This window comes from Carassius carassius, chromosome 1, assembly GCF_963082965.1.
Source record: "Carassius carassius chromosome 1, fCarCar2.1, whole genome shotgun sequence".
In the NCBI taxonomy this organism is placed as follows: domain Eukaryota; kingdom Metazoa; phylum Chordata; class Actinopteri; order Cypriniformes; family Cyprinidae; genus Carassius; species Carassius carassius.
Window position 1 is genome coordinate 1,034,127 of NC_081755.1, and position 27,426 is coordinate 1,061,552.

A 27,426-nucleotide genomic window follows, 5' to 3' on the forward strand; every position below is an offset into this window, starting at 1 on the left:
TAACACTGTATAGTCAATGGCTACAATCTCATTAGGCCGTGAAGCCAACAGGTGCCCCATAAAACTAGAACTAGGACGTTGAGAGTCCTTACCAACTTGACACCTCTCACAGGCCTGACACCACTTGGACACGTCTGCGGTCATACCCGGCCAATAACAGCGCTGGCGTAGGAGCTCCAGCGTCCTCTCTATGCCCTGATGGCCATGCTCCTGGTGGACCTTAGTAAGAACCTCTTCCTTTAGGGAGGCAGGCACCACCACCTGCAAGACTACTTCCGCGCCATCGGGGCGAAACACCCGGCGATACAGCACCACTCCTCTCAACCAGCCTGTCCCACTGTCGAAGTAACACCGATGCAGGCCGGGACGCCCTTTGACGCTCTTCAAAGTTGGGACGCTGCTCACATCTCCAAAACACTAAAACCTCCAGAATAACCGGATCACCCTGCTGGAGGGTACAGATATCAGAGGTGGTGAGATGAGGCAGGGCCATGACAGCAGATTGAATTGCTTCAGGTTTCTGAAGAGCCTGCCACAAAGGCTTAGGGAGTGATGTACCAGGAAGCATAGCTTCCATATCTGCTGGGGCCGGAGGATACTGGCAGGATAGAGCGTCCGCATTCTTGTTACTTCTACCTGAGCGATACTTTACCTCGAAATCAAATGACGCAAGCTGGGCTGCCCAGCATTCTTCGGTTGCACCAAGTTTAGCCGATGACAAGTGGCTAAGCGGATTATTGTCAGTGAAGACCACACATTTATGGCCCAGCAGATACTCCTGAAATTTCTCTGTCATGGCCCACTTGAGTGCAACGAATTCCAATTTCATAGAGCTGTAGTTCACCATGTTGCGCTCAGTGGGCCTTAAACCCCGGCTAGCGTAGGCTACGGGCCTAACCTTACCATATTGCTCTTGTGATAACAAGGCACCAAGGCCACCATGACTTGCATCTACCTCCAAAATAAATGGAAGTGAGAAGTCGGCATACGCAAGCACCGGAGCACTGGTGAGCCTAGCTTTCAGTGCTTCAAAGCTGCTATGGCACTCTTCTGTCCAGTTTTCAATGACAGCTCGCTCTGCCCTTCGCTTAGACTTGGTGGCACCCAGATGTGCCACAAGCTTGTGTAACGGGGCCGCCAGCTTCGCAAACCCCTCCACAAAGCGGCGGTAATAACTGGCAAACCCAAGAAACGACCGCAGCTCTGAAACAGTAGCAGGAGGCCGCCAGTTGGATACCACCTCTACCTTGCTTGGGCCTGTGCCAACCCCCTTACTGGAAATCACATGCCCCAGATAACGCACCTCTTTCTGGAAAAAGGCACATTTGGTGAGCTTTGCCTTTAGATTTTCCCGTTGAAGACGGCACAGCACTACTTCCAACCTCTCCAAGTGATGCTGGATTGTGGAGGAGAAAACCACAATGTCGTCAAGGTAAAGCAACAAGGACTGATTTTGTTGGTCACCAAACAGCTGTTTCAATCTTTGAAAGGTGCCGGGGGCATTACAAAGCCCAAAGGGCATGCGATTCCATTCGAAAAGCCCAAAGGGCGTACAAAACGCAGTCTTGGGCCGATCTGCCTCAGTAACTGGAACCTGGTTATACCCTCTGGCCAGGTCCAGGGTAGAAAACCAGCGAGCACCCGTGAGTGCATCCAAGGATTCCTCGATGCGAGGAAGAGGGAAGGCGTCCTTCCGGGTTTTACAATTAAGCTGCCTATAGTCAACACACATTCTTAGGGTTCCATCCTTTTTCTTAACAAGGACAGTAGGACTAGCATAAGGACTGCTACTCTCCCTGATCACCTGTGCGTCGAGAAGTTGGTGAATGTGCTCTTTAACCAGGCTTAGGGAGTGATGTACCAGGAAGCATAGCTTCCATATCTGTTGGGGCCGGAGGATACTGGCAGGATAGAGCGTCCGCATTCTTGTTACTTCTACCTGAGCGATACTTTACCTCGAAATCAAATGACGCAAGCTGGGCTGCCCAGCATTGTTCGGTTGCACCAAGTTTAGCCGATGACAAGTGGCTAAGCGGATTATTGTCAGTGAAGACCACACATTTATGGCCCAGCAGATACTCCCGAAATTTCTCTGTCATGGCCCACTTGAGTGCAACGAATTCCAATTTCACAGAACTGTAGTTCACCATGTTGCGGCCTTAAACCCCGGCTAGCATAGGCTACGGGCCTAACCTTACCATATTGCTCTTGTGATAACAAGGCACCAAGGCCACCATGACTTGCATCTACCTCCAAAATAAATGGAAGTGAGAAGTCGGCATATGCAAGCACCGGAGCACTGGTGAGCCTAGCTTTCAGTACTTCAAAGCTGCTATGGCACTCTTCTGTCCAGTTTTCAATGACAGCTCGCTCTGCCCTTCGCTTAGACTTGGTGGCACCCAGATGTGCCACAAGCTTGTGTAACGGGGCCGCCAGCTTCGCAAACCCCTCCACAAAGCGGCGGTAAAACTGGCAAACCCAAGAAACGACCGCAGCTCTGAAACAGTAGCAGGAGGCCGCCAGTTGGATACCACCTCTACCTTGCTTGGGTCTGTGCCAACCCCCTTACTTGAAATCACATGCCCCAGATAACGCACCTCTTTCTGGAAAAAGGCACATTTGGTGAGCTTTGCCTTTAGATTTTCCCGTTGAAGACGGCACAGCACTACTTCCAACCTCTCCAAGTGATGCTGGATTGTGGAGGAGAAAACCACAATGTCGTCAAGGTAAAGCAACAAGGACTGATTTTGTTGGTCACCAAACAGCTGTTTCAATCTTTGAAAGGTGCCGGGGGCATTACAAAGCCCAAAGGGCATGCGATTCCATACGAAAAGCCCAAAGGGCGTACAAAACGCAGTCTTGGGCCGATCTGCCTCAGTAACTGGAACCTGGTTATACCCTCTGGCCAGGTCCAGGGTAGAAAACCAGCGAGCACCCGTGAGTGCATCCAAGGATTCCTCGATGCGAGGAAGAGGGAAGGCGTCCTTCCGGGTTTTACAATTAAGCTGCCTATAGTCAACACACATTCTTAGGGTTCCATCCTTTTTCTTAACAAGGACAGTAGGACTAGCATAAGGACTGCTACTCTCCCTGATCACCTGTGCGTCGAGAAGTTGGTGAATGTGCTCTTTAACCAGCTCGTAGTCAGATGGAGGAATACGCCGATAGCGTTGCCTGACAGGAACATTGTCTAAAAGAGGGATGTCATGGCTAATCAGGTTAGTACAACCAAGGTCTCCATCATGAGCAGAAAAGACAGAATTGTATCTCCCAAGAAGGGACTTTACCGAACCCTGTTCTTCAGCAGACAATGATGAAAGGTCCATGACAGCTATCTGATCCTGCACCGTAGGAGCAGCCATCTGAGATGCCACTGTGGCCACACTTAAAGGTACCTCAGTGACTCCTGTAGGCAGGCTAACAACACAAACATTGTCCAAAGTGCCTACAACAGTGCGTGGATAAAGTAGCACATCAATGGTACCTACATTCACCACTGGGATGTAAGCCGTACCCCTTACCACCCGAACCAAGGCAGGAGACGCAAGAAGTCCAGCTGGTAGGCCAGAGCTAAGGGGTTCAAACAACACAGTATTCTCAGAATATTGTGCTGAGCATGTGGTAGTGACTATTTTCATCACACCCCCAGGAATCCGGCAAGCCTTCCCGCCTCTCACCCTCACGTTACCAGTTGCATCATCAAGGGAACGAGCTCTAGCCTGCTGGCACCCTTGCAACGCCTTCACAACAGATTCTGGACTGTTGGCGACCACGGGTAAGTCAAACATGGCCAAGCCATGCCGACTAAAAAGCTCTCTATAGCATCTGCGAATCACGTTCATCCCTAAAATACCAGGGACCTGAGAAGACACACCACCAGGGGGATCCTTAACTACCAGCAACCCACACCGTTGCAATAATTTACCACAAAGCTTAATGTCAAGTTCCAAGTAGCCCAGATAGGGAATAGCCAACCCATTGGCTGCCCTGAGCTGCAGCCAGTGACAAGACTGGAGCCTCTCTTGACCCCATGGCTCAAATTGCTGGAGATAGAAACTCTCTGTGATTGTAGAAACCATTGAACCGGTGTCTACTAAGCAAGGAACCTCAACCCCACCCATACACACATCTAAATGTGGGCAAGATGACATCAGTTTTGAAGTTTCTGCCAAATAATTAAACGCAAATGAACCAGTATCTGCCCCCTCCGAATTGTGGCTCTGCAATTCGGCGGGGGGTAATTTTCCTGCGCTGGCTAGAGCTTTGTATGCGGGCAATGCTTTGAGTAAGCTGGTTGAGCTGCCCTTGCTGCAGCTTTAGCATCTCTCGCATTTCACTCAGCTCAGACACTTGGGGTGAATTAACAACCGACCGAGCATCACTCTGAACGCCAAACTGAAAACCAAGTGCTGAAGGGACAGAATGACTCCGTCCCCTAATGCCCCCTGGCAAACCCTCTCGCTCCCACCGAATCGCTTCTGCCCTCACATCTAGCAGGGTAGCGGCTGGCTGTCTACGCACACACTGTTTCAACTCACGACGGAGGGCTCCATCCAGTACATGCTCAACAAATTGGTCGCGTAGCAAAACTTCGGCATTTGGTATATCGCCGGGTGCGCGTTGTTGTACAGACGTCATAAGATTCATCAGTGTTTCTTGCAGTGTTTCCCCCTCCCGTTGCCGACGGGAGAAAAACGCTTCCTGCAAAGCTACATAGGACTCACAACAACCATAAATCTCCTGTAAAACAGCAATTATCTTAGCTGGATCCTCACGTTCCGCATTAGGACAAAATTTTACTTCATCGCGAGCCTCTCCCTCTAGGTGATCAAACAAAAAAAATGCCTGATCAGATGTTGACAAATGGCGCGCGCTCATACAAGCTTGCACTTCCTCAATCCATTCTGTTAACCCTATGCCTGATCTTCCCCTAAACATGGGACATTTTCGGTCACGGGGCACAAAAACTAATCTCTCAGTTGTAGGGGCTCTAGTCACGGGTAAAGTAGTAGGTAACACATTAGGGGGTGCGGAACTAGGTCCAGGCACGGCCGCAGCCCGTTCCAGGCGCAGCCTCTCATTATCTGCTCCTAACTGCTCAACCAAGTCCCTCAACTCCTGTAACTCTCCCTCCATACTTACCCCACCCAACAAAGGGAGACTCTACCGTTAGGAGATAGGAAAGCGTAGGGAGGGCGCTAGCTGCTGTCTTGCCTATAACACACAAAAAAAGAAAACAAAAAGAAACAGACAACAAACAAATACAACAAAATTGAACATGTCTTGGCATTAAATTGTATCCTGCCGACTATGCCAGATTGTGGCGTTCAACATTAGAACAGACAAAAACACAGACTACGCTCGTATTGCAATGATAATACACTTAAGGACACACAGGTAAATGTACAATACAGCCAGAGACGATGTTCAATTTTGAATAAGCACCTTTATTTCAATAAATTAACAATCATCTCTCAGGGAAGCGAAAAGGGAAAAAAAACAAACAAAAGAATTAATTTAGAACTGCTGAGGCTTACCGATGGAGGAGAGAGGAGTCAAAAGCAGTTAGAAATCCCAGGGAAAATCTCACAATAACCACAACCACACCACAGTGAACACAAGAGAAAATAAGGAAATCAACAGCACATCGGAAGGGGACACCACCACCTAGACACCACCACCACCACCACCATCGGCTCTCAGTCACTGTAATGAAAAGAAAACGAAACACACAGACACCATTAACGAAGATTCACCAAAAAAAGAATAGAAAAAAACTACAACAAATCAATATCTCTAAATGGGGCGGCAGTGGTTCAGTGGTTCATGTAGGTTGTCTACAAACCGGAAGGTTGGTGGTTCGATCCCCGGCTCCACCTGACCAAGTGTCGAGGTGTCCTTGAGCAAGACACCTAACCCCACCTGCTCCTGACGAGCTGGATGGCGCCTTGAATGGCAGACACCGCAGTCGGTGTGTGAATGTGTGTGTGAATGGGTGAATGTGAGGCAAATTGTAAAGCGCTTTGGATGGCCATGTGGTCTGTTGAAAGCGCTATATAAATGCAGTCCATTTACCATCTAAATAAAAAGAACTAACAACTTATCACAAAATATGAACAATACCTGCCGGAACCAGCAATGGTCCTTGAGAGGCAGTAGAAGAACACACAAAAGAAAGAAAATAAAGAAAAATAAATAAATGTATATAAATCCAAAAAATAAACTTATCACAAAATACAGACAATGACTGCCAAAACCAACGATGGTTATTAAAGGGCAGTATAAAGAAAATTTTATATATCTATGGATATATAAATCCAATGATCAGAAAAAAAACCAAAGAAATCACACAAGGAATAAATACAAATTGAATCTAAATTGGAATCAAAACAAAGAAAAAAACACAAAAGAAAGAAAAAAAACCTCTTAAATCGGCAAAATTGTAATATAAAGCCCCAACCCCTTGAGGTATATTCAAACACCATAAAAACAACAGCTCACATTGCAAGTGGCACATACTGTTAGCCCTGCAGCCGCAATAGCCCCGCAGCTGTAATAGCAAAACAGGCACACAGCAATCTGATCCTGTTGCTGTTACAAAATTCAATACGTATACAAAGTGAACAGCAGTTCGGGAAATCAACAGTCCAGAAAGACAGCCGTACCGGCTGAACAGGCGAAGCAGTGTAGGCAACACTACCGTATAGGCAAAACAGCAGCTAGCAACCCAATACTGTGTAGCTGGTGACGATCCCCAGCTAAACTGGCCTCATTCCTGTTATTTACACACAATTATTACCATTAAAATTAATTAAACTAAAATAAATGAACCCAACGCCATGGCATACATACCGATCAAACAGAATCCATGTTCACCCGAGGGAGATGGCTCGACGCGTGCCAACAGCACCAATAATGCGGTAAATCCATTTATTGGATAAGCTGAACGACAAGGTGGAAGACTGGACCTTCAACCGGAGATCTGAGCGTCCAACACACAGTAACCATCACTGCAGATAATGAAAATAATATTCGCACAAAGACAACACAGCCGCTACCCTACCTGTCTACACAGAGCACACGGAGAGAGCGACATGGAAGCACAACACAACTTCCGTCACTGCCAATCAAGAGAGAGAGTTAGACGGACTTCGCTCTATTTATAGGACGGAGCCTCACACGGGGATTGGCCAAAAGTACGCTAGCTCGTTACACTAACTCATACTGCTACACATCTCTAAAGGCAGTTGGCACCACCTATCTATGTCTGATTTAATGTTCTTACTTGTAGGGCCATAATTACTGTCAAATAATTTAGAAATATCCTTTGTTATAATAATCCCCAAGTACTTAATACTTGATGAGTTCCAATTAGATTTAAATCTACTCAGCATGTCATTCTCAGGGGTATAATTATAACTTAATATTTTTTTTTTTTTTTACATTTAATTTATATCCTGAGTAAGATCCAAATTCTTTTAACAAACAAACAAGAGTACGTTATCTGCGTACAGACAAATCTTGTGTCCAAACCTCTAACCTGAATCCCTTTTATCTCCTGCTCGTCTCTAATCGATTGTGCAATGGGCTCAATGAATAAGGCAAAAAGGGCAGGGCTGAGAGGGCAGCCCTGGCGGCAGCCTCTTTCCAGATTCATACTCTGAGTGAGGTGTCCATTAATCCTTATTCTAGTCTTTGGTGATGAATACAGAGTTTTAATGCATCTAATGAACTCATCTTTAAAACCAAATCTTCTCAATGCTAAATACAGGTACTCCCAACGAACGGAGTCAAATGCCTTTTCAGCATCTAAACTAATTACTACTGCTCTGATGTTTTCTTTAGTGACATGATCAATTACATGCAGCACCCGCCTAATATTATCCTGTGTCTGTCTGTCGTGTACAAATCCTGTCTGGTCTGAATCTACTAATTCTGGTATTATGTCTTCCAGCCTTTTAGCTAATATTGATGCATATAATTTATAATCCATATTTAGTACAGAAATTGGCCTAAATGCACTACACTCCTTTTTGTCTTTACCCTCTATAGGAATGACTGAAATTATTGCCTCACTCCATGTTCTTGGTGGTAGACCACCTTTAAGTGTATAGTTAAAGCAATCAAAAATTATCGGGACTAATTGATCTTTAAAAGACTTATACCACTCGGTTGGAAAGCCATCTGTACCTGGCGCTTTATTAACTTTTAATCTAGAAATTGCTTTCCTTATTTCTTCCTTTGTGATCTCTGCCATTAGGGCTTTATTTCGTACTTCCCCTATGGAAGGTAAGTCAAGTGATTCTACAAATGAATTTATTTCCAGTGAGCTGGTTGTATTTGGTTCCTCATATAAATTTTTATAGTAATTTTCAAAAATCTTGTGAATATCTTCTTTTTTGGTTTTGGGATCGCTAATTTCATATATTGTACTCTCAGCCTGTTGCTTCCTTATCCTCCATGCCAGCAACTTCAGAGCCTTGGAACCATTTTCATAATATCTCTGCCTAACAAATTTGGCTTTTTTCTCTAATTCTTCCTCATATAATTTAGTTATTTCCCTTTTAACATAAGTTTTTCAGATTTTCTTAAAAATCCACCAATCTTTTACATCTTTCCTTTTTTTTATAAGATGTGAGAGCTATGAGCTTTCCCCTGATCTCTGATTTTAAAGCATCCCATAGGACACTTGGCGATACTTCTCCATTATTGTTGCTATCCATAAAATCTGCCAGTTCTTTCTGGATGTATTCCTTACATGTATTATCATTCAAAATGCTTGTATTAAGTAGCCACAACCTGTCCTTCTTTTTATAATCTGTTAGGAGAAACAGGCTGGATTCAGTTGCGGGTTTACACTGTGCTTTATTAAAGCAGATGAGACAGAGCAGATGAGTAATGTTCCACAGTTTAGCCCGCAGGGTCGTTGAATGCCGGCACCGAGTGAGGGAATGAGAAGTTGAAGCAGATGAGTCAAAGCAGATGAGTAACATTTCACAGTTTAGTTCCGAGACCGGAGGAATGAAAGCTGGAAGCTTCTAGGAGCTCTGCGTTCATGAGAACAGGAGGCAGAGAAAACAGCTAAAGACACTGGAGCCTGAAGACAAGACACGACAAGGTGAGTACACAGACCAGCTAGTAGATCGGAGCTATTGGTATGAGTAACAACAGTCTGACAACGGACAGAGAAACACAGGGAATTATAAAGAGAAGAAATTAGAAGCACATTGAGATCAGGTGGCAAACAATTAAGGTTACCAATAGAGAAACAAGGAGGGCGGGGGGGAGTACTCAAAACAAACAGACAGACATGGTGAGCTGTCAAACCATCCAAACGCATACACACACACAACACATTCACAACCCCAAAAGGCAGGTGATTAGCCCTCGAGACCCGACAGTACCCCCCCTCCCAGGAGCGTCACCCGGCGCTCCAGGAAGGGGCCTACCCTATGCCGACAGAAGTCCTCAATCAACGAGCGGTCCTGAATGTCCCGGGATGGCACCCAGCACCTCTGGACCGTAACCCTCCCAGTCCACAAGATACTGAAACCCCCTGCCGCGGCGCCGCTCATCGAGTAATCTCTTAACCGTATAGGTAGGAGATCCATCCACAAGATGAGGGGGTGGGGGGTGCTGCGACTACAAGCAGGATTAAGGGGGGAAGAGAACACTGGCTTGACCCTGGAAACATGAAACACCGCGTGAACCTGACCAAGAGTAGGAGGAAGCTTGCGCCTGATCGCCACCGGACTAACCACCTTGGTGATGTGGAATGGCCCAATGAATCTGGGTGCCAGCTTATGAGAAGGTGCCCGGAGAGGCAGATTCTTGGTAGGAACCCAAACCCGCTGACCACACACATAGGCAGGAGGAGAGGACTGGTGACGATCGGCTGCAGTCTTGGTTCGGCCAGAGGTTTGGACCAAAATCCTCCTGACTTTCTCCCAGGTGCGACGGCAGCGCTGGACAAAAGGGCGGATGGAACCGCTGCGTCGGGTTCCTGTGACGGGAACAGAGGTGGGTTATAACCAACAGCACACTCAAAAGGAGACATACCTGACACGGCCACAGGAAGGGTGTTATGACTGTATTCTGCCCAGGAGAGCTGCTGGCACCAGGAACTTAGATTGCTGGATGCTAGACAGCGGAGCATTCTTCCTAGATCCTGGCTGGCCCACTCACACTGCCAAATGGTCTGGGGATTAAAACCAGAAGACAGACTTGCAGAGGCCCCAATCTGTTTACAAAATTCCCTCCAGAGGCGTGGGGCCCTAGTACGATTCTCTTTTTTTCCCTAGGTCCGACGGCTATGTGCTTCGGGACTCTGGGTGAGGGGCCATGGCTGCTCTCCATAGGCCATAGATATCCACTGCTGGTGATGGGCTATTCCCGAAAACATGCACACGCATTCGGTGATCTCACTGTTAAGGTCATTGTTTCTGTACCACACGAACCTAAGATAATCCTTATGATCCTCCCTTACCAGAAAACAATGAAACATGTGCTGTATGTCAGCAGTAATAGCCACAGGCTCTTTACGGAATCTTATCAGGACTCCTAGCAAGCTGTTATTCAAATCAGGGCCTGTGAGAAGCACGCTGTTAAGTGAAACTCCCTCACAGGGCGCACTTGAATCGAAGACAACTCGTATTTTATTAGGCTTCTTAGGATGATACACTCCAAACAGCGGCAAGTACCACACTTCCTGACCATGCTGAAGAGGCGGTGCCATCTCTGCATGCTCATTTTTTAGCAAGTTGCCCATAAATTCCAGGAAACGAGCTTTCATTTGTGGCCGCTTGTTAAGAGTGTGTCTCAGTGCAAGGGGGCATTATTTGGGCCATTAATTTGATTGCGCACTTTGTGCACTTGAAGGATGTCTCTGCCCAGTAATAGAAGAATCTCTGGATCAGAGTCAAGAGGTGGTATTTCCTGTGCTATGTGTCTCAGGTGGCTGTGATGGAATGCTGCATCAGGAGTCGGAATCTCTGTACGATTGTTTGGAATCTGATTGCATTCTAAAAGAGAAGGAGAGGTAGACTTATCTTTCCATCAATGGATTCCACAATGAAATCAGAAATTCTTCTACCTGCTGTCTCTAGATGCCTGCACAGGTTTTTAATGGATAGGGCAATGGACTTGTTTTGATGTTGAAGATGTCAAAGAAATCTTTTCTAACCAAAGACCGATTGCTTTGCTCATCTAGGATGGCGTACATTCTCTTTGCGTCCAGCTGGATAAACAGAAACGAGACAAATTTTTGAACAAGACCGCGCACTCAGTCCTTCTCCGCAGATTTCTGTGCATTCAGATGTAACTTCATGACTATCTGATTGGTCTCTCTCCCCGCCATGCTCTGAGGTAGGGGTAAATGCCTGTGATTTCCATGGTGCAGGACCTGAATGAAGAGCTGAAAGGTGATGGTCACTACCGCATTCTTTGCATTGATTTTCCACAGTGCAGTTTTTGGCGATATGGCCTGTAGAAGAACAGCAACGGTAACACACAGAATGCTCTTTCAGTTAATGCATCCTCTCTTGTAGAGATTTCTCTCTGAACCCTCTGCATCTTCTTAAAGGATGAGGTTTTCCATGAATTGGACAAATCTGATTTGGACTAACTGATATCTTTTTCTGTTCAGATTGTACTTTAGTTGAGGTACTAACTTGAGTCTTGTGAACTGATATTGGAATTTGTCTTTATTTCTCAAATCTTTCACCTTTCTCATATTTCGTATGAGGAAATGTACTAAAACTGGGATCTGTACGTGCCTTTGCTTCTGAGCGGACAAAATTCGCAAACACTGAGAAAGGTGGGAAAGCAACATGATGCTCTTCTTTATATTTAGATCCAAACAACATCTATTTTTCTTGAATGTTATAGGGAAGTTTCTCAACAATAGGGTTCACTCCCTTAGAAGTGTCCAAATATGCCAGACCTGGTAAGTATCCCTCAAGCTTTGCAGCTTCTAGTTCAGAGAGGATGTCTCCTAAATCTCAAAGCTTTTGTGGGACTTTGTTTGTTATTCTTGGAAAGGTTTCCAGTTTAGCAAAAAGAGCATGTTCAATTGGTCTGGAGAACCATATATTTCCTCAAGTCTCTGCCATGTCATTATCAGTGCAGCTGCTGGGCTTCTGATATGAACAGCTTTCAGGCTCCTTGCATGCTCAGAAGATTCTTTACCCAGGTATTTAATCAAGAGATCTAGTTATTCTGCAGGTGAAAGACCCAGACCAGAAATTGCACCCTGGAAAGATGATTTCCATGCCCAGTAATTAACCCTTTAGGCGCCAGGGTTTTTTGGGTTATTTTGACATCAAGATTTCAAAAGCTTGTGGCTTGAAAGGGCTTAAAGATAGAGGTCTACTGTAAATAAGAAAAATGTTGTGCATGGCCGAAGGTTTATGTGGGGTGTAAATATATTCATTTAATTAGTATATTATGACGTCATCATGGACGGCCATCTTGAATCTCATAATATTCAGGAAATAGTAGATATTGAACTGATGTTTGAACATAAATGCATGTGTTGTTGTTGTTGTTTTTCTTTTTATCCTCTTTCCAAGTGATCAGAAAAGAGGAAACCAACAATAAAACAGGAGAAAGTACTAAACATATTTTGTTGACCCTGGAACAACATTTTAATCCAGAAATGTAGTCTTGACCATATCTGTCATGAGTCCGGACCCGGTGTTCCTCCCTCTCACCACCAGAGGGCGCCACTTCCATTCTCCCGGACTCATTACCTTCGCTCCGTACAGCTGTGTCACCCAATCACACACTTACTCACACCTGGTCACTAGTTCGATACACCTGTCTCACACACACACTCACACACACAGTTGTTCCCCATTTGTTCACGAGTATATATTCTCCACACTCCCACCTCTCTGCCTGCCTGGATTATTAGAATGTTATTTGCTATTGTTATTTGTGAGTTAAATTGCATAATGTTAATTGTGTGTTTCGTGTCTGCTGCTTCTGCTTGTGTCCGGGTGATTCGTTTCTGTTTTGTTTTTGCCGTGTTGGCCTTTTTGTTCTTGTTCTCATTTATTAAAAAGTGAATCTTCCCTGCACTTGGACCCAGACCCTGTTTCTTCCTCGGCGCCGTCTCTACCGCGCCGTGACAATATGGACTTCAAATTGAGAACTATAATAAAATTGATGTGGCAACAGGAAACATTGAATAAAAGAATACTGAAGTTTATTAAAGAAATGTATGACTATAATGGGATCAGTCTAGAGCTGCAAATGTTAACAGATGACTTAGAATCATTGCAACTTAAAAGCCCAGCTAAAAGAAGATAAAGAGTTTCAGGTGTATGTCTTTGCTCACACATATTATACCCCTTAGTTATAGGTGATATTTTTGTGGTCCGAAGTTGTTATATGCTATCCTGTGCAGAAGATGGAAAAAGGAAGGTGATGCATTTGGCAACCAGGTTGCAAAATGGAACATCTAACTAGCTATGCTGTTTTGCTATACTAACATGCAGCTGTGACCTGTGTGGTTAACACAGGTCAGGCCAAATAGCTATACTTGCAAAAAGCTATAAATGATTTTTGTATCAGTGATGTGTGGTTGACCAACCCCTGCAATTTTTTCCAACTTGAACTTTTGGTACTCTGTCTAGACAGTGATAAAGATCAAATATTATGTGTAGGGATATATGTGATTACCAAATAAGGAGTATTGAGTTTGGGGCCGTACCCCGTGGTGAAGAATTCCTTGCTGTTATTTTCATATGTTTGATTGCTTATGAGTTATTGTCTACTAATAAAGCGAAGCCATTACAAACGGTGATGCGTTACAACTTTATTAAATGGAGAGTCTCTGAGTAATTCATATACATATATGAATAACATATTCTTCTGTAAACCTACTAAGCGTTAAGAGGCTTGGCCCAGCTGAGCAGATGTGGTTTCGGGGAGGAATCCAGGTCCTATGGTCACGTAACTGAATCTCAAAAGGTAAGAGCAATTGTGTTACAACTGCTATGGGGATTTAAGTTAAATACAGTAGACGATATAAGGATTTACCTCGACTAAAAAACACAACACTGCAGAACTTATAATTACATACAAACTTAGGGAAAGATGCTAGTATGTTTAACAATGAACAATCATAGTGACAAATAAAGAAAACAACTATAATGGGTTTGCTTAAATATATCTGAATAACCATGATATTCATGTAATAATAATGCATCAAAAAACGCGGGGATGAGAGTTAAATTCTACAAGAAAAATAGGAATACATTTAAGAGATTTAAGCCAGTTTTGCATGTGGATAAACTGTGAATTTTACACATAAAATAAAGAAATCAATCTGACTTAAATCTCCTTCGTGTACCTTTTTGTTTTTTTTTTACATTTGAATTGTTTTTTTCTGTGGTACCCGGGGAGCAGTTGGGGGTGTGCCTTGAAAAATGTAGTATTAATATATCAATAATTGTATAAACTGCAATATAAATAAACAATCATTGAAATGTTTCAAAGAAAAAAAGTAGGAGGATTTCACTATGAACGTGATAAACTGGGTCATGTAGAGAGTTATTCAACATAGACCCGGCGCCAGACACAAATTCACGGATGGGCATTTCATTTTTTCAAGGTGGCACAAATGATATTACCCTCACTGCAATGCATAACATCACTAATGATGAATTTAATGGACAAAAAACGAGGAAGAACTGACGTACCTCTCCATTGACGCAATACAACGTAGGAGTCGTAAAGATTGGACCTAGCCTACTGAAGCAGTTTAAACACACATCACGGGGCTCGACATCAACGCTTGTCTGCTTATCAGGGACAAGTGGATTTTTTAAAAGGCCAAGTGAAAGAGAATTTGTTGACTTACTCAAAACCTTTTATGGCAGCATTGTGCTTTCCAGTGAAGAGGGCTTCATTAGTGTGTTCATCAGACCCTGTAAGGTCAAAACAGTAAACATTAATCATGATTATAAAATAATAATGATATCAATGCTACATTGAAAAACTGAGGCATACTTATTAACAGTACCTTGCTATGTAGCCGACAAAATATATACTAACTTAAATATGAACACTAGACAGAGGGGAAATAAATCATTAAACTGCTAAACAATGCAGTGTCCATTAAAAAAACGTTAACAAGCTAATGTACAGCACTCACGTTAGCGCGATCTGTTTGTTAGACAGATGTGCTCCGTAATGATTAAAAACATTTTACAGTGGATTCACGAAATAATCTCATCAATTTATAATGTTTAAACTTATAATAAGTCAGCTGCTTACTAACCACAATGAACAACGTTTTTCCCTGAGGTACTTACACTTGAAAAGAGCCGCGTCTCCAGTTTCCGCCATTTTTTCCAATATGCCCCCTCTTTCCCGTGGCATCATGGGATAGTGTAGTGTCCATCAAATGCATGCTACGGAATTCGGGCGGAAGTAGTAGGTCATCTGGGTACATCTCGCCTACTGTTTTTCAAATACTATGAATTCGGACATACTACTTGCTTCGCATACTGTTTTCCGCCTACTATATAGTATGGCGTTTTCGGATGCAGCTCAGGTCACTTACTTTCACTTTATAAACATATGAAATGAATTTTAGCATGAAATGGAAAGCTAACAACATGAGATATAAAATGTTTTACAGGTAATGCTGATCATGGAGAGCAGACACAGAAATGTTCTCCTGCTCTTGTTGAAGATTGTGTGGCTCAGAGGCTTATATATATATATATATATATATATATTAGTCATATATATATATATATATTAGTCAGCATTTATAAATATTGTTCATCTTAATGTTTAAGTTTAAGATTTCGTTAAGTTAAGATTTTTTGAGTGTTACATCAACAGTCTTCTCCAACGGCGAAATCTTCGAGCAGCAGACTACTCCTTTGTAGAGATATTGCAAACATGGAGGAAAACTGTACTAGGTAGGGTTGTGGAGTTACATCATAGTATGAGATTATATACTTAGAAAAAAGGCTCAAATATATTTGATTAATCATGATATTCATGTGATAATAATGAATCAAACAACTGCATTTGTTGTTGTTATTTATAAGCTTCAGGGATGAGAGTTAAATTCAGCAAGAAAAATATGAATACAAAGGAGATTTAAGCCAGTTTTGCTTGTGGATAAACTGTGAATTTTGCACATAAAATAAAGAAATTAATCTGTCTTAAATCTACTTTATATTCATCTATTTCTTGTTGAATTTTACTCCATTTGAACTCTTTTTATCATTTTTCCTGTGGTACCCGGGGAGCAGTTGGGGGTGTGCCTTGAAAAATGTAGTATAAATAAATCAATAATTGCATAAACTGCATAAAACAATCATATACATTTTTGTTAAGACTTTATTTTACGGTTACATCTATTAGTTGCTTATTACTAATAGCTAATAGCTTCTGCTAATTAGTAGGATTAGGGTAGGATTAGGGGATGTAGAATAAGGCATTAATATGTGCTTAATTAGCACTAATACATGGCTAATATTCTAGTAATATACATGCTGATAAGCAACTAATAGATATATCGTAAAATAAAGTGTAACCAAATTTTTCAAAGAAAAAAGTAGGAGGATTTCAATATAAGCGTGATAAACTGGGTCATGTAGACAGTGATTCAACATTGCTCATGTTTGAGCATGATGCATTGTTAAAATTAATGACTCAAGTTTGCAAATGAACTTTGAACATTGATATAAAAAAAACCTGCCTGAAAGTTTGAAGCAGTTGCCTATGCTGAAGCTTCCGGCAGAACTTTGTTGACCCTGGAACCACACAGTGATTAACCAATCAGGTATGAAGAAACAGTTTATAGCTTTTGTGAAGTTTAGGCTCACAATCAGTATTAGGTTCTACATCAGGGTCAGTCACCTATAATTTCCTCTGATTTTAGGTATTACTAATGATTAAGTATGAGGAGGATATGGTCACGGCGCGGTAGAGACGGCGCCGTGAAGGAAACAGGGTCTGGGTCCAAATGCAGGGAAATTATATTTTAATGAGAACAAAAAGGCCAACAAGGCCAAAAACAAAACAGAAACAAATCACAGGGACAAGAGCAGACGCAGCCAAAATGCAAAACACCAGTATACATGAACACTTACAAATCACAATTAACATTAATCCAGCCAGACAGAGTGGTGTGAGAGTGGAGAATATATTGTCCGTGACAAAGGGGAACAGCTGTGTGTGTGAGTATGTGACAGGTGTGTCGAATTTGTGATCAGGTGTGTGTGGGTGACACAGCTGTGCAGAGTGAAGGTAATGAGTCTGGGAGAATGGAAGTGGCGCCCTCCAGTGGTGAGAGGGAGGAACACCGGGTCCGGACTCATGACAGATATGGTCAAGACTACATTTCTGGATTAAAATGTTGTTCCAGGGTCAACAAAATATGTTGACCTAGGAAGACATCTAACTCAGCAAAATCAGGACGTGCGAGACATCTGCATCAATCTGCTTTTCAACACCGTTTACTTTTTCAGTGTTTCTTCAGAGAGTTTGACGAGAGTTTGACTGGGTCATGTACAAACATTGATTCCACATTGCTCATGTTTGTGCATAATACATTGCTAAACCTAACTACATGAGTCAAGTTTGCAAACAAACTTTGAAATTGGGTTTTAAAAAACCCTTGTCTGAAAGTTTGAAGCAGTTGCCAATGCTGAAGTTTGAAAGTTTAGATAGATGTTGTTAGCATGATATTAGCATATTTTAGCACGATTAGCATGTTTACATGAATAACATGTTTCTAACATTAACATATTGCTAGCATGTTTCTAGCATGATCAACATATTGTTAATCATGTTCCTAGCATAATTAATGTGTTGTTAGCATGTCATTAGCATGTTTATAGCATGATTTAACACATTTCTAACATGTTGTTACCATATATATGTATAGGTAGATGCCACATTCGACTGCTCCAGACACTTAGTCATGTCCGCCATCTTGGGCATCTAACTCTACGTATCTATGGTTTTTAGCATGATTAACATGTTAGCTAGCATGACTTAGCATGTTGTCCTAGGATGATCATTAAGCTTTTCTAAACACACTATACATCTTACTGTACAAAAGTGTCAACTCCCTTAATGAAAGTCTGTAGGACTTTTCATAGTTATGATCATCTGTTTAACGAAAATTGTAAGTTCGACCAGTTAGAAAAAATAATTCCATCCCAAGTTTGGTGGTTGTAGCTGGAAAGCTCTTGGATTAGATACGTTTTAAAATGTAATCTCAGATGAAAAAGCAGCCATTTAAATAGCAGATCGATAATTTGTGACCCTGGAGCACAAAACCAGTCTTAATTCTTAAGGGTATATTTTTTTAGCAATAGATGAAGAAAAAAAAAACACATTGTATGGGCCAAAATTTTAGATTTTTCTTTTATGACAACAATCATTAGGATATTAATAAATATTATTGATTACATTAAAGATTACTCATGTAGCCTCATCTCAAATCTGTTACTATTACTGCTGCTATTGTTATCACGTAGTTGAACTCAATTTGCACATTACTGCACTATATGTTTTTATTGTTAATACTGTAGATTTGCATGTACATATATACATAGTCTATATTTCTATTTTTCACATTCTATATTCCTACATTATACTCACGTATTTAGATACACATAGTCTAAATTTATATTTTTTCATATATAATTATTTTTATAATAATTCAACGGCCCGTCGTCAATTATTCTTTACGTATGTGTGTATATAGTTTTGCACTGTCTTGGCATTCATTGTGGACAGCAAAGTGAAAATGTTTTTCTCAATCACTATTTTCTATCAGTATGTATGTATGTTGTCCAGTTATTACAGAGGCATAAGAAAATTCCAAGATATAGAATATAAATAGAATCCTGAATTTCAGTTTTTTTCCTTCGACAGAATAAAACTCACCAATCTATTAGGTAACGGAAATGAACATTTGAGGAACTAATGGATAGTTTTGATGAGCTCAAGGAGCCCCACAGCACAACGTGAATATGTACTCCCCACGTGATGTATGTTCTTCATCTCTCTTCTGATCTCAATGTAGAATTACAGACAAAACCCTTTTCCATTCTTGCTATAGCTGTGAATAATGCCTATAAACATAGTGACAGTGACCAAATGAAATGTCAAATTTGACAAAATCCACAACACTAGAGAGTCATTATTAACACAATGTTATAAAATAACCAAGTCAAGTAATGTTTGTATTGATTTTAGGTTATGTAATGTGTGGTGTTGAAATCTCATTTCTTATCATAACTCTCCTGGTTCTTCTGTGTGGGATTAGGTTTAAGATAAGGATTTGTTGTGGGTTTTGGAGACAGGAACCAATCAGACAACAGTCTCCTCTGTGTATGAACCAAATAAAAAGAGGGGAGTCATGATCTGGTTTTGAAGAGTCAAGCATTTGTTGTTCTGCAGAGAGCTACAGAGTACTTGGACGTGACTAACTTCATAGAGGGTGAGGTTTTTTCAGCCGTTCAAAACTTTACACTTTACTGTTTCATAAAAGTGTGGCTTGAGTCAGTGGATCATTTGAAATGCTTATATATATATCCTTTCCATAGTGACGCACAGGGCTCTTGTACAGCTGGCAATATTGGAATGTGGACATTGAGAACAGGTTAATAATGAATAAAAACTGTTCTGTCTTCATGTTTTGTCAGGTGTGCAGTAGTACTGGTTGATTTCAGGAACAATGGCAGTCTGGCCTCTTTGTCTGTCTTTCTTTCTGCTCTTTGCTCTGGATGCTTCAGGTAATTGTTGTGAAGTGTATGTGGCCCAGTTTTCTATTCATGTGGTTTACCTCAAATCCCACAGACTGTTAGTTTGGATTTAGACATAAAATTGTAATCTGATTATTACAATTTTTAATACACACACACACACACACACACACACACACACACACACACACACACACACACACACACACACACACACACACACACATATAATTTTTCTTTGATTATTTCAGAGGCAACACCTCTTAATGGCACAAGCAATGGTAAGATATTGATGCTGTCTTTTAGTGTGTTACATTTGTTCTGCTCTTTTGCTCTGGATGCTTCAGGTAATTGTTGTGAAGTGTATGTGGCCCAGTTTTTAATTTATGCAGTTTACCTCAAATCCCACAGACTGTTAGTTTGGATTTAGACATAAAATTGTAATCTGATTATTAAAATTTTTAATATATATATATATATATATATATATATATGTATTCTTTTTTTTATTATTTCAGAGACAGCACCTCTTAATTGCAGAAGCAATGGTGAGATATTTTAGTGTGTTACATTTGTTCTGTCTAGTTGTAGTGACAAAAGCAGGGTCGTCACTGGTGAAAGGTGGTGATGATTATAGGGACCCACGGCTGTGGACAGAGCTCAAACACTGAACTGAGTTCTCCATCTGCACCTGAGTGAACAAAAACATAAACATACAAACACAAAAAGAGATGAAAAGCTTAATTCAGCATCAGTGCGCTGTGTTCTGTGCACACAGAGAGCTACGTCTAAGCCCTTCAACACCAAATTGAGTTTTGCTTCTTCTTGCTCTTGAACGGACAAATGCATAAAATATTATGTTGTACCTGTCTTAGCGGTCGGTTACCTCTTAAGTGAATGTAAACAGTTGAGAAAGAAATCGGATGGATTGTCTCTTAAAGTGACTGCACCTAATTTAGCAGCTGCTGTCGATGTCCTTATTTTAATCCAAGAAATCTAATGAGAGAAAATCTCTCACTGCCCTTCACTAAATTACTTTGTCATTTTAACAAGAACTAAACTCTTTTTCATTTATACAGTGAAGACTACGCAATGCTATTTACATTTGATTATATGGTCTCTGTAACTGGACAATTACAAACTTAAACATTGTTTAATTTGTATCTTTGTTCTGTTTATTTCTTTGTGCTATTTACACATTTTAAACAGGGACCTGTACCCTGGTCAGACAAGGTGCGTATACATACAATATCAATCTGATCTCAGTTTAATGAAAATACTAAAGGTTTAAGGCAGCAATAATACTCCCCTATCTTTCTTACAGAAACCTGTGAAAGTGGATGGTCTGCATATAAAGGTAGATGCTTCCGCTTTTTTAACTTTCCGCGTTCCTGGATTGATGCAGAGGTATGAGATGCCATCTTATCATAGGGATTCCTTCATTTCTAAGTCTTGAAATTTTCAGTTAGTTAACAATAGTTTTTATGTCCTACTCTCTTTAGAAACAGTGTTTGGGCTACGATGGGAACCTGGCCTCTGTACACAGTTATGAGGAGTACATCTTCGTACAGATCATGATTAAATATCAAACTCAAGAGACAACTGAGTCCTGGATAGGAGGCTATGACGCTGTTTCAGTATGTTTGTTTTACATTTGTTTAGCGTACTTGTCAATAGCCATTCTTTTTCTTTTTCTTTTGTATATTGTAGTTGTTTTTGAGTTATGTCATAGAATAAAAAGTAAGATTAGGATACAGCTGATATGTTTGGCATGGTAGGTCTACTGGTTTCTATAGAGAAACACAAACATGTTTTTGATGCGTTAACATCATGAACTTGTGATCCAAATGGTTGGTTTGAACATGTTTTTTTATATTTACGAATATCAAATAATGCCATGTAGGTGTGTGATGGAAACGGAGTGTCCTTTATGGTGTTCTGTTCACAGGAGGGAACATGGCTCTGGAGTGATGGATCAAAACTGGACCAAGAGATATGGGCTCCTTCACAACCTGACAATAGCAATAGAAACGAGCACTGTCTTATGATGAACTATCAACGTGAGTGTTTTAAATGTTTATGAAATATCATCACTATTTATATCTTTGTTTTATCTTGGAAATTCTTAGTAGCCTCAATTCCAATAACCAGCCAATTGTAGAACTGTATTTTAACTTCACCTAATGTTTATGAAATGGTAAAGGACTAGAATTGGCTGTATTACCTTAACAAGCATTACATTTTATCAGAATACTTATACTGTAACAATAATAGATTTTTTTCCCTTCCTGCTATAGCCTCGAGTAACTGGAATGACAACCCCTGTCACATTAAAAAGCCTTATGTGTGTGTGAAGAAATACACACCAGCATTTAAGTTTCATGTAAAATTGTGAATGTCTTATTGTCTTGCATTAAAGGAATAGTTGACCAAAAAATGACAATTTTAAAACATCGCTTACCCTCAGTCGATCCAAGATAAAGATTAGTTCTTCATCAGAACAGATCTGAAGAAATATAACTTTACATCATTTGCTTATTGATGGAGATCCTCTGCAGTGAATGGGTGCCATCAGAATGAAAGCTCAAACAGCTGATCATGAAGACATCACAATAGTCCACACGACTCCAGTCCATCAATTAATGTCTTGTGAAGTGAAAGGTTGCAAGTTTGTAATCAATTTTTCATTTTTTGGTCAATTGCTCCTTTAACTAATTCTCCCTAATTTCTTTACGAATGTGCAAGTAGAACTCAATAAATATCAAGCAGTTGCATTGAATTGTTTCTGTGGGTTTTTGTCTCATTCCACATATCAGATGTGCATTTTCTGAATGAAATTCCTGAAGATTTTCGGTAAACTTTGGATCTGCGTAAATAAAATTCAGCATCAGAGGTGCTTTGCTTTTGTCATGCCATTGTATTATTATAGGAAATAAATAGAAACATTTGCTCATCGAGTTGTTATAAAACAAACTGTAAAATAATTCAAAGAGGAGTGTGCCAAAGAAAGATGTTTTTTGTCAAAATGTCTATTTCATGAAATTACAAAGCTTATATAATCAGAAGCAATACAAATACAAAATTATAGAGTAACCCGTGACGGTGATTGGTCCACATTAAGGAGATACTTTCATTTTTTTAACGCCCCAAAACTGGACTGGTATGAGATGGCAGCTTCGAATGTTGTTTCCTTCATCTTGACGAATTTCTCGAGTTGCAGTTAACTGTAGTCCTTATGTCCTCGTCTTGGAAAATATCTTTGGAAAGTAGTACTTCAATAGCACTCCTACTATTTGAAAAAATATTATATCAAAAACATCATTGTAAACAAAGACCTGGTTTAGGAGTATATATAGTATTTATGTACGTTTTATATTCATTTTTAATGTTTCATGTTGTTCAGCATGTCATGTTATCAAATTGAGAAATAAGTCAATGGCAATTCAGGAGCTAAGGGTCCAAAATGAGAAGGGTCTGGCTCCAGACATGCACCTGAATTCTCAGACACCTGCACTTCCACAAGTGACGTCCCTTGCAGTCTTTAAATTAATGAATCAATAAATCATTTTAAGAGCATGTCTGCAGCCAGACCCTCCTCATTTTGGACACTTCACTCCTGAATTGCCAGCAAATACTCAGGAACCCGCACAAAACAGAAAACCATGCATTAAAACAATAAAACTTCAAAGAGAGCAAACAATATCTCTCTACACACATATACCCTTTCGCACATGAGTTTAAAATATTCTACCTGAGCCCCCGGCGTGAGTTTTTTTAGACGACCGTTATTTTAGAGTTTACCGCCTTATTGTTTCCATGGCGACGCGTCATGCTTGTCATGTGACACAACGCAGCTACAATACATCTGTATGCACATGGATCGCTTTTATTTAGTTATACCTGTTTTATTCAAAATATTCACAAACGTTGTTCTGACCTCTCTGAAGTAAATTAAGAGTTTGTTTTTTAACATAATTGTGTGTGCAACAGTGCCCCCTTTTGGCTAACCAGCAGCAGTAGCTTTAGTTTAAGTTTCACTTTCGGTAGCAAATTTCTATCAACAGTCAATAGAGTGTGCAGCAGAGCAGAGCATTAGTGGTGTTTTCTCCTGCTGCAATTTTTTTCTTTACACTGTTGCCTTGGATACTATTTGTCCGTAAGTACTGTACATATTACTAAAAAAATTTTAAAAGTAATTGTACTTGGCATATCTTTGGTTTATTGGAGTTTTCTCATGTCAAATGACTAAACTGATGGTTAGCATGGCTATTAGTTTTGACTCAGCATTTCTGTTGCTGTAAGGTGTGTACTTTAGGTATCTGTATTGGTTTGAGCTCATTTCTGTTTGTCTTTTGCTCTTTGTTACAGTTTTACAGTACAATAAGAATAGTAAAGTTTCTTTGTGGAACTCAAGTAAAGTTATGCCTTGTTTTTTTTCTGGAAGAACTTTACACTGTTAGCTAATTGTCGAGCTTTGAAGAAGTGAGTCTCCATATATTAAAAAGTCAGAAGGCTGTTGCTGCTGCAACAGCAGAAGCAGCTGCATATGAAGAAGATGATAAGTCTATCAAGAGTGAACTTAGTCCAGAGTTATTAGAGTTACCTATCAGTTCAGCTCAAACGCACCTCTGAATATGTCAGGCAACACTCAGAAGCACAATTTGCATTGAAGGTTGATCTAAACCTTTCATCGAGGAAAGAACTGGATTTGATAACAAAATGGCTTGGTGAGGAGTCTGCAGAGCAAGCAAAGAGGATTCGCTCTGTGCATGTGTTCAACCCAACAGCAGCACTCGACTTAGTCTGGCAAAGACTAGAAGAATGTTATGGGTCATCAGAAGCAGTAGAACATGCTCTGCTGAAAAGATTTTCCTAAACTCACCAACAAAGATAATGTTGGGCTAAGGGAGTTAGGTGACATTCTTCAGGAGATAGAGTGCGCAAAAGAGGGAGGATATTAACCTGGCTTGTCATATTTGGACACAGCTCGTGGAATAAATCCCATGGTGGAGAAATTACCTTACAGCTTGCAAGAGAAATGGGTAGCCACAGGATCCAAATATAAGGATGACAATGGAGTCGCATTTCCACCTTTTCATTACTTCTCCAGCTTTGTAAGACAACCGGCACGAGTGAAAAACGATCCCAGTTTTGCCTTTACATCCTCCAGCACCCAATGCTTGAAAATTGAGAAATACACAAGAAGTGGCAACAGAGCTTCTGTGACTGTACACAAAACAGATGTTCCACAAGATTCTATGACAATCCAGTGTAGCTCTGGTGAGAAGATTATGGAAAGTCTTGATAAGCTATGTCCCATTCATAAAAAGCCCCACCTGCTAAAAAAAAGCAGGAGCTTCATAGCTAGGCATATTGACAAAAGAAAATCATTCCTGAAGGAGAACCGTATTTGTTTCAGATGTTGTGGGTCAGTACAGCATACTGCAAAAGACTGCAGAGTGACACTTAAATGACTGGAGTGTAACAGTGAGAAACACGTCTCAGCGCTACATCCTGGTCCTTCTCCCACTACGACAGGGAGCCAAGAAGCCGACAAAGATGATGGCGGGGAGTTGAGTGGAAATGCTTTGACACCAGTGACATCCAAATGCACAGAGATATGCGGCAATTCAGATGGTCAACATTCCTGCTCCAAAATCAGTCCAGTGATAGTGTATCCTGCTGGAAAAAGAGGAAGGAAAGAAAATATGCAGTGTTAGACGAACAGAGTAAGAAATCAGAAAAAATATAAAATAAACATAAAATAATTCCTATTATTTTAAATATAATAATTTCATTTAAATATTTAAGCAACTAGTTCCATTCCTATTGTAAAATGAACATGGCTTTTGAATCAAAATTCCTATTAACTTGGTCACCCAATCTTGCTCTCATTCAACAGTGCACTACACAAGTTATCTTTTAGTAAAATCAAGCCCGAATCTCTGAAACTCTCTAATGGATTAACTTTCATACTGTGTCCCAGGGATAACAAGATACACATTTTAGATGTCTTCACATGTTAGATATAAAGTTTTAAGCACATGCAATGTTTTAAATTCATCTATTCAGACAAGTTATTAAATAATAAATGCATATCTTATTTTAATTAGGGCACGAGCACCGAGGTGCGAGGACCCTCTTGTATCTGCTTTGTTTATTATTAGGGCCCGAGCACCGATGGTGCGAGGACCCTCTTGGAATTGCTCCGTTTATTATTATTATTATTATTAGGGCCCGAGCACCGATGGTGCGAGGACCCTCTTGGAATTGCTCCGTTTATTATTATTATTATTATTAGGGCCCGAGCACCGATGGTGCGAGGACCCTCTTGGAATTGCTCCGTTTATTATTATTAGGGCCCGAGCACCGATGGTGTGCAAAATTGGTGTTGTTTTTGGCATTTTCAGGGGTGGTACTTTAACGAACTCCTCCTAGAGATTTATTCAGATCAACATCAAACTTGGTCAGTTAAATCTAAAGGCCTTTGCGAAGTTAAATTGGGAAGATCTTGAGATTTCGTTAAAGGGCGTGTCCATGGCAGCCTGACAAATTTCAATGTTTCGCCATGAAAAAGGAAGCTGCTGTAATTCAGACATACAATGTCCAATCTGCCCCAAACTTCGCATGTTAGATAAGACTTCTGCCCTTAACAGATCCACATGCCCATATTCACTTATAGTCATAGCGCCACCTGCTGGCAACAGGAAGTGGCATATTTTACGCTGTGACAAAGTACTCCTAGAAATCTTTTGACATTAATGTATTTTTTGTGGTCAGTCTAATCTTAAGGCCTGTGCAATGTTAAATTATGGAGATCTTGAGTTTTTGTTAAAGGGTGTGTCCATGGCACCATGACAAAATTTGATGTCTCGTCACAGGAAAAGAAGTTGTTGTAACTCAGGCATAAAATGTCCGATCTTCCCTAAACTTCACATTTGTGATAAGAGTCCTGGCCTAAACACATCTGAAGGCCAATATTCCATTATAATGATAGCGCCACCTGCTGGCAACAGGAAGACTGGCACATATAAATGATTTTGACATATTCCACTTATATTTACGACTTTAAATGCATAAATCTCGCCGTTCGCCAATTTACTAAAGCCACTCGCTGGCGGTGAGCCCGGGTGCGAGGGCCCGTTCATCGCTGCTTGCAGCTTTAATTATTATTATTATTAGGGCCCGAGCACCGATAGTGTGAGGACCCTCTTGGAATTGCTCCGTTTATTATTATTATTATTATTATTATTATTATTATTAGGGCCCGAGCACCGATGGTGTGAGGACCCTCTTGGAATTGCTCCGTTTATTATTATTATTATTATTATTATTGTTATTATTATTATTATTCTTCTTCTCTAAGATGAACCGCATTTTTGAGAGCCTAAACATGCTCGAAAAGTCATGAAACTTTGCACACACCTCAGAACTGGCGAAAATTTACGTCTGATATGGGTTTCAGAAGTGGGTGTGGCAAAATGGCTCGACAGCGCCACCTATACACGTTCAACAGTGTGCGCCTCGAGCTACGTTTCACGTACATGTATGAAAATTGGTATACACATGTATCTCTCCAATACCTACAAAAAAGTCTCTTGGAGCAAAATCCGAAACCCAACAGGAAGTCAGTTATTTTTAATTTTATGAGCAAATTTTTTGTCATTTTTGTCATTTC

The 27,426-nt window shown here is 40.8% G+C and overlaps 1 protein-coding gene across 2 annotated transcripts in view; it reads left to right on the forward strand.

Moving 5' to 3' along the window:
• The window catches only part of LOC132134918 (galactose-specific lectin nattectin-like), a 154,697-nt gene extending 132,387 nt beyond the window's left edge, over positions 1–22,310 (forward strand). The window contains exons 1-9 of one of the 2 annotated variants that reach the window (XM_059547177.1): positions 19,380–19,483; positions 19,689–19,778; positions 20,000–20,029; positions 20,267–20,296; positions 20,958–20,981; positions 21,073–21,155; positions 21,251–21,385; positions 21,697–21,808; positions 22,046–22,310. In XM_059547177.1, the coding sequence (XP_059403160.1) occupies positions 19,721–19,778; positions 20,000–20,029; positions 20,267–20,296; positions 20,958–20,981; positions 21,073–21,155; positions 21,251–21,385; positions 21,697–21,808; positions 22,046–22,143 (570 nt within the window). In that variant the 5' untranslated portion in view covers positions 19,380–19,483; positions 19,689–19,720 and the 3' untranslated portion in view covers positions 22,144–22,310. Of the gene's footprint in view, positions 1–19,379; positions 19,484–19,688; positions 19,779–19,999; positions 20,030–20,266; positions 20,297–20,957; positions 20,982–21,072; positions 21,156–21,250; positions 21,386–21,696; positions 21,809–22,045 lie in introns of those variants that run through there. The other variant, XM_059547173.1, reaches the window with a different exon arrangement.
• Positions 22,311–27,426: the final 5,116 nt, after the last annotated feature.